At 43.6% G+C, this 8,574-nt stretch overlaps 1 protein-coding gene across 1 annotated transcript in view; it reads right to left on the reverse strand.

Moving 5' to 3' along the window:
* The window catches only part of CDH17 (cadherin 17), a 26,761-nt gene extending 25,903 nt beyond the window's left edge, over positions 1–858 (reverse strand). Inside the window, exon 1 of the mRNA XM_009275503.1 lies at positions 814–858. Coding sequence (XP_009273778.1) covers positions 814–858 — 45 coding nt within the window. The remainder of the gene's footprint in view (positions 1–813) is intronic.
* Positions 859–8,574: the final 7,716 nt, after the last annotated feature.

Genomic DNA, 8,574 nt, shown 5'->3' on the forward strand with positions numbered 1-8,574 from the left:
GTTTGAAGGCGGCTGTAACGGCTGTGGAGTGGCTTCACGGGGGTCGGCACTGCCACGGGCAGCAACTCTTGAAATGGGAAGGAAAAAGGAGGTACTCGCTACTGCACATCAACCCCACCCCCAGGGTCTCCATATTCTGAGGAATTTTTTCTGTAGACTTGAATTTGACTCATTTTTTATCTTTTCTGTTAATTTCAATTGTAAAGTAGAAGCCACCACTGTAGCCTTTGCAGACATCAGTAAATCTATTGCGTTTAATAGATGAGGTCCATAAATAGCATAATTAATACATTTCAGTTCCAGAAAATCCTCTGAAAAGGGATTCACATAGATGGAATAATGAGGATAAATAATTAATATGCACGGTTTAATCTATGTGACATTATATGTCTTAGAATACATTTAATATGTCAGCACATGTATGGATTATAATACACATGAACACATGATACAGACGTCTTCACTGTTTGGTGGTTTGTTGCAGTGTTTTTAAATCTTTTCTAGCGTGAAATCCACTTACCGGAAAAAGTAATATCTAAGTAGGAACTACAAGAGGCAAAATAGGTAAATTGGTTTCTTCTAGGTTTTTTTAAGATTTTTTTTCCTAATGATCAACACGTCTTCTTAACTTTTGGCCATGGGGTCACACACGTGTTGGGGCCGCACTCCCACACCCAGAGTTACAGCCGCCCTGCCGGCACACGCTGCCAGCCTGACCTGCAGACTGGGATGCCCCGCGGGTTAGAGCTCAGAGGCTCGCAGGCAACCTTTGCCATTTGCTCCCAGATAAACAAAGGGAAAGCTGTAACTCACCGAGTGAATGACGAGCAGAAATTGAAGTCCACACAGCTTAAACATACTGGAATATGCTTTGCTTCAGCTCCTGCAAGGAAGAGGTGATAGTCACTTTAACCCCATAGAGTTGGCCCAATCTATTTGCGAATAAAGGCTACAGCTAAGCTTTCCCGAAGCTGCAGAAAGAAAGCAGATGAGGAGTGAGCTCTGAAGGACCAGGCGCAGCTCTGCCCATGGGAGGCAAGACCGCTGGCATCACCGGGCTGGCCAGGAAGGTCGTGCCCATCAGGTCTGTCCCCAGTGGTGCCGGAGGTGCCACATGCTATGAGAGCCTCAAACAGCTGTCAGAAGTTGAAACTGGCACAAAACTTCAATCCATGCACCCTCACTGTTGCAATGATTCTATGTCATGCAAGCCCCATTTTAATTTCTGCTTTACTGAGGGCAACATCATGTTCACAGGAAACACTATAACCACAAGAAGATGAAGGTCTTGCAGGGACCATCCTGAGGCCTCTGTCTTCTGGTTACAAAAAAACAACTGTTCAGTGCAGCTTGCAGAGGCAGAGGAAGCGGGAGGTGTCTGCACCCCTTAAAACAACATGGCTACTGGAAACAAAATTTCCAAGTCCAAGGAGTACTGCCTGCCTCAAATTTCAAAAAAAACCTGAGCACACGCTGCAGTGACTTGTGTTACATCCTCCTGGAAACTAGATGGGTTCCTCAGAAATGAAATCTTGCTTTCTCACTACTTCCAGATTTTAACAAAAAGGGTGAGGCCGGTTCTGGAGAGAGGTGAAGCTGGTGTACAGTGCTGCCATCTTCAGTGATGCTCCATGTTACTTGGCTCACACCTACAGGAATCCTTCAGCCACCACAACTCTGTCCCATGGAGACTCCCAAGGAGAAGACGACAGTGTGGAGGCACAGCTCCCTCCAGATGTTTTCCTGCTTGGGCTTCCCATCATACCTTTTTTTCCCCTCCTCCTTTGCTTTCCTCAATGGCTGACCAAAAAGGGGGACCTGTAAATACAGAAACTGCTGCCCGCACTGCTATTGTCTCCAGCACTCATTTTAGGACGTGCCACAGGACTTTATCTTGCAAATCCCATTCTTAGCAGAGTCAGAATGTGTGTGCAATTACGCCCTTTGAAATTACTGGGCTCTTTCCTTGGGCGGGAGCTATCTGCGTGCGTACTGGAAGAAAATAAAATTACACTCCTTTGAAACCAGAAGTGATCAGGAAAATAATTAAATTTGTCAGGGAACAAGGGCTGAAGGTGAAACCCCTGTAACTGCCTGCAGCCAGAGGAGCAGGGGCCTGGCACAGGCAAGACAGAGGGGTAGCTGCCTGCAGCCAGAGGAGCTGGGGCCTGGCACAGGCAAGACAGAGGGGTAGAGAAGACACTTTGAACCTCCTGAAAAGACACTTTGAACCAAGACCGTTGCTGATATTTCAGTTAGTCAATGGAAATTCATTCAGTTCCTTCATCCGTCCGACAGCCTCTCCACTCCCCTCCTCCCAGTCTCTTCTGAATATATTGGCCAGTTTCAGCTGCACTTAATAGCAGGGTGGGAACTTCAAAAAACTAATTCCTTATTAATTTGGGGTGGCAGCTGGGACAGAGGACCTAAAGGCATGCCCTCCCCCGAGGGTTAGGCTGCAATGTATGCCCAGCGGCTGCCTGTGTGGTTTCATCTGCCCCTCTGGGGGAGGCACGGCTGTACGTGCCCCTCGGCCAGCTGGCAGTGGAGGAACACCAGGGAGCTAAAAGTCCTGGGGGGAGGCAGGCAAGAGGTGAGGAAAAAGGGTATGGGGTGGTCTGGGGATTCCACAGTCTGGATTCAGGGAAAAGAGAGAGACCAAGACCTACTATGGTGAGGAGAAAATTTAAGCAAAGGACAAGTCCAGCCTTAGTGTAGGGGACAGAAAATGCTGGAAAACGCACTCCTTCATGTGGCTGTCCGACTGCGCTGTGTCTCGGCCAGGTGTCTCTGTCCAGATCCAACTACAAAACACAGCGGTGGAAATACAGCCATTTCATAGGTTACGGGTTTGCATGATAAGTGCCTTTGCTGTTCCCTTCTCTTTGACTATAAATATCATTCCCTAATGTCATGCCATTTGCGGTGCCTGTTGCAAGGCCAGGATGAGTGGCTTGATCAGCCCTCGAGCATTTATTTTTGCCTGGAAGCTGCTACCAAGTCTCATGAAGCATCGCACTGCCAAGGACCAAAGCCCCAAAATACATACTACTGTCACTCAGAATAGAGTTTCAGTATACATAAACTCATACAAAAGTTTTCAATAATAGACAGTTTCAGGATTAGAATAGGATCAGCTTAACTAAAAGCAGCCTGCGATCTGGCTGAGGACTGGAGCCATATTTTCCCCTTCATTTCTTAGTTTCATCTCAGTGTTATATCCCTAATAATCCTTTATGGTTCCCCTGCCTGAACAGAAATCTCTAGGATAACCAACATACACATATCCCAGCGACTTTCAATAATAAACATTCAGAGAACAAAGAATATTCCCGGAGGTTAAAGATCAGTAACAATCACAAGTATTTGGTTCCCTGAAAAAAAAAAATGTTGATTTTCTTTAAATGATTAATTTCAGATGTTCGAATTCAGTAAAGAGAAAACAGAAGAAATTGATCCAAATCAAATACAAACCAGACTAAGCCTTAGCACAGCAGTCATCCATTTTACGAGGACAGCTGAGTTCCTCACGCTGCCAGAAAAGCCTTCAGCAAACCCCTTGCTTCAGCTTTTAAAATCTTTCCATGAAGTGACAGTTAGACCATCCCTTACCTGCAACATGAAAAGCTTATTCTGCTCTAAAAATGCTTCTTTCTTTCAGCTGTGGGAATCACCTTTGCGCAGGTTAGTAGTGTCTGTCTCTGCTTCTCCACACAGTTTATAGTTCCTCAGACTCGCCCTAGAGGTTCAGCAGCTCAAACATTAACAGCGTGGAGAATTATTGATTCTTAATGACTAGGTGTGGTATGAAACGGCAGCCATGTAAGGAAGCAATGTAGCTCTGAGATAATTTACAGCCTTCTATATTTTTATGTCCTTTGGGGTTTTCTTTCCGAATTCAGTTTTTTCGGTGGGGCTGCGAGAAATGAACACACGGGGCACGGGTCGGAGCCGCAGCAGGAAAGTTGTCCTTTCTGTAGGAGAGGAGGTGGAAAGCAGAAGGCATGGGCCTCGGGTGGAGAGAATATTTGCTACTTGCCTAGTCAAAGGGATAATTCCCATTCAGAAGACAAGGTGACTTGTTTTCACAGCAGATCTGTGCATGGGAAGGACCCAGCCTCGTTATGGGAATAATTCATCAGTCATCAACTCAGAAAGTTCAAATTCTGTCTGAGCTCTGCAACAAATTTACTTCGGGTAACTTTGAGCGAATCACTCTATCTGCCCGTTTCCAGATACTCATCTCATAATGGATGTAATCATTCCTTTCCCTCATGTGTCATCTTTCATGTCTGTTTGGGTTTTCAGCCCTTCAAGGGAACCAGTCCCTGCTAGCCTCTGCATTATAGCTCCTGTAGTAAGGGGAACTGAAATCAACTGGACTGTAAAGAACTATGGTAAAATAAATAATAAACAAAATATATTTGGAAAAAACAGAAGTTTTTAAAAAATCATAATCCTTAAAATGTTATGCTTTCTGCTAACTCACTTTTTAATATCATGCTTACTTCAGAAGTTTTGAACAGGCTTATTTTATTCTCTCATGAAATGTTACTTTTCATCCAGGTTCTAACTTCTGCTTTCAATTTCCTCAGTATGTTAGATTGCTTTTGAACATTGTTAAATTATTTGTGCAGCGCATTAAGTACTTTGCATCCAAAGAAAGAAGTGTTTAGAATCGATTACAGCTGGAAGGCGTACAATTCTGGGAAAGGTGAGCTTTCTGTTTGTGCTTCAGATCACAGTTTTCCCTCGAAATCAGCATTTGCTTCTCCAAGAAAAGACCTCTAGACTGTGCTTTCAGCATGCTTTCAAACACAATTGTTCTCCATTTGCTCATGCACTCAGAATGATTCAGACTTTCTCAAAGCTGCCTGCTAGCAGAGAGTTATGTTTAGAGCACAGCTCAAAACCAACAGTTTCCATTAAAGCATTAGAACTCATTGTTAATGATTTCAAAGTAAATATAATGAGGGGGAGGGAATTGAACTTTCTTGGAAATATGTTGACTTTAAGTGACTTACATGCAGATTAATTGTGTACTAGTTGGACATGAATGAGAAGTACTTTCAGCATGAAGTATAAATTTCAAAAAAGCCAGAACTCATACCACAATAACAAATTCACATAAACAAATTCCTAATGTCATTTTTAGCCCACCTGTAGATGACAAGTGCAGAATAACTCAAGTCATGATGTCAGAAGTCAGAGCCTCATAAACAAGTTAGGCGTTGGTCTTTCAAATGCTAGAGTCTCTGCTTGCAAATCCAATTATTAGGAAGTGCAGTGGGGTACGTGAAATACAAATTTAAGGTACCTAGTATGCTTAATTGAATGCCTATATTTTTTAAAGTCACTGGAAGAGGTGAGCCTATTCATCCTTAGTGTCTTTCTCTGGCTGAAATAATTTCCCCGCTGCAGAGCAACTGCTTACAAGTTGTAACCACACAGGAAAAAAAAAGTCTCCCATGTCAAATACATTACAAAGTCCAGAAGCACTTAAGGCTTTACAACAGTCATAACATGGTGCCACAGATAAAATCACAAGAAGAAACTCAGCAGTGAGACTGGTGCCTTGAGCCAGCTGTTTCTCTGAGTAAATCTGATGAAAAGAAGGCAAACATCCAGGTGTTTATTGTGTGAATCATTGTTCAACGAGTCAGTTTTTCCAGAAACAACTCTTCTCATATCATTAGTCACATCCTTTTCACTCTTCCCATTTATCAGATCTGACATTCCTCCCTCGCTCCTTTTTAATTTTTTCTCTTTGTCTTTTTACTTTTACGCCTTGTTTTGATTCACCTGATGTCTCTCCACGTACCTCTTCCATTTCCAAAACTAACGGGACCTCCCTGACCTCAGCTTCTTTCCCTTTCTGTTTGTTTAGAAAATATTTCTTTTATGGATCTCTTAGGGCATGATAATTTCACAACATCATCAATATGTGTCAAAATGAGCTAGTGAAGGAAAAAGCAGCATAGAAAAATAATGCTTAAAAGAAACTCAAGTTTCTCGTTATCTAGTTCCTTTACTTCTCCTGAGGCAGAATCAGCTACACCTGCAACCTCCCTGATCATAAAAAATGCAAATAATGGCCACTCCTAGTCTCCATAGGTGGTACTTCCAGACATCTGCTCATTCACATTGTTGTCCTCTGGACGCTGCTCAGTCACTATCCACCTTTGCTGATGAACTGTGCCCCAGATTCTCCCAGGTGAGACTTCCCAGTGCTGCTGAGGACAGGCTGTTACAAACAATATTTCCCAAGCAATGCAACTCTTACCAAGGCACTTATAAAATATTTTCATGTTATCTATCTTCATTGGTTTGGTAGTTGCACTTCCATAATTCTGATTTTGTCTCTATTTGCCTATGCTATATACTCACCTTTAGTGGTGTAACCTACTTATGACTGTCTTTGTGCTTCCTTTGTGAGTTTGAAGACACTGAAGAGCCCTGATTTACCAAAGTTACTCTTACTACCCTTCCTAATACTACTTCTGCATTGGGACATATTATGCCCTTCATTTCATTTATACAGAGACCTGGTCATTCCTGCTAATGCTTTTCTTTGGTTTGTTTCCTATGAAATTCTTCTTATCAATAATCTTATTTTATAGAAATCTGCTTTTTTCAAGTCCATTTTAATTTGTTCCCTTTTCCCTTTGCAAGGACTGTGGATTCTCATCATTCTCATCATGCTCATCATTACCAGACACTTACATCACCCCTATCTCCTGTACTCTGCACTTGAAAATAAATATATTCATCCCCATCAACATTTCACTTTTTTTCCTGACAGTTCTTTCTGAAGCACTTTCCCCTTCTGTACAAACAGTCCAGTCTCAAATTATCTGGCCAAATCTCTATGGTTCTCATAATCTTGAGAACATACTAAGTGTTACAGGGCCCCAAATTACTTGCATTTAAGATGTTCTTCAGACCTTCCTTTTGCATCTCTCACTCTATTTTGATAGCCTTGCCCTTTCCACTGTTTATACCCCTGTTCACGTTGAGATAATTTATGTTTATACAACGGTGCAAGTTGTGGTGTTGGGGAGAGGGAACTTGGACAAAAAGCACAAATCAAGATGATCAGATGGACACAGCTTTGTGAGCAATCATCCAAAACAAGAGGCACCATGGTAAAGGGGATAAGGGGGGTGAACTATGTAAGCATGTGTTGGGATAGGAACAAAGCATGACACTGACTGTTCAGCAAGTTCCCTGCATAACTTTTGTACTATGGGGCTTCACCATCAGCCCCCTTTGATCCTCGTTTAAGCCCTTCTTGCTAGCTTAGCCAACAGGAGCACAAAAGGTATAAGCAGATGTATACAGCAGTTCAGGGTACTAATGCTTGATGGCTAGGGTCAATGAAGCTACACCACCTGTGCAACCCTGTTCCCTACCCAGGAGATATGGCCCTTCAACGCCTTTGCCTTGGATGAGGAAAATCTTACCTGAATCATCCCTGTTCCTAGAACTTGATACTCAGTTTTGACCTGTTAACCTTAATTCTTGGCCAGATTCTTAGTGCCTGTCTGGGGGAGCAGGTAACAGCACCAGGAGCTCAGGTGAGCTACCTAAAATGGACACTGCCTTAGAAGCAGAGACATGCTCTGCTTTCTTTCTTCCTTGGAGCTGTCACTGTGAATTGCTCATCTGCTGTAAGACATGGGCTCTGTCCTTCCTCAGGGAAGCTCGCAGGCCGTTTCCACCCTACTGAGGGGCCTGCTCCTTCCCCGCTGTTGCTGCTCTATGTCTCCAGCATCTTCATTTGGCTATCCTTGGAGGACTCCATGTCCATTATATTGGTGAAATTCTCCCAGCCACTGATGTGTCTCAGCCTAGCCATGTCCTCCAGCAGCCCTTCACCCACATGGTATTTTGTTCTTGGTTCACATTGACACTGATGCTACCTCGCAGTTCAATAAATCCCCACCAGGACATGGGCAGAGATATCCCAAGCTGGTTTCATTTGCAGGTTCCTCAAAGCAGGAGGAGGCTGAATCAGCAGCACGCCTGGCTCTGATTAGGCAGCACATCCCCACCTTTGTTCCCAGAGCATCTCCTTGAAGGCCTCCGTCAGCCCCAGCCCCGCAGAAGTTGCCCCACACATGTAGTGCTCCCAGCCACAGCATCCATCTCCCCCAGGCACAGACATCTGACCTCTCCCACCGCACACAGACAGACTGAACTGGCTTGCCTTCTTCATCGCTGACAGAAGAGACCCGTTGAGAAGTTCACTCATTTGCTGCTGTCAGGTCCTGGCCCCTGTTAGGTGCTGAACTAATGCTGTTAAACTCCTGGGCTATTAAACTTGCCCAGGTCAAGATGATAGATTTTAGTTTCCCTTTTTCTTCTTGCAAGCAATGACATAATGGAACCAAATGGCTCTTCTGGAATAAACGATGCATATTCTAGAGATTACTTGTGTTTATACTACTTATTGCAAGACCTCCAAAGGAGATTAAAACTTGAACTCCTTACTGAAGCACAGGGAAATTCACTTTCTTTCAGCTTGCTGGTGTCCTCTAGCTAATTTTCATGACATCTTAGGGTGGCATATGC

The sequence above is a fragment of the Aptenodytes forsteri genome, unplaced genomic scaffold (genome assembly GCF_000699145.1).
Source record: "Aptenodytes forsteri isolate BGI_AS27 unplaced genomic scaffold, ASM69914v1 Scaffold208, whole genome shotgun sequence".
Lineage (NCBI taxonomy): Eukaryota > Metazoa > Chordata > Aves > Sphenisciformes > Spheniscidae > Aptenodytes > Aptenodytes forsteri.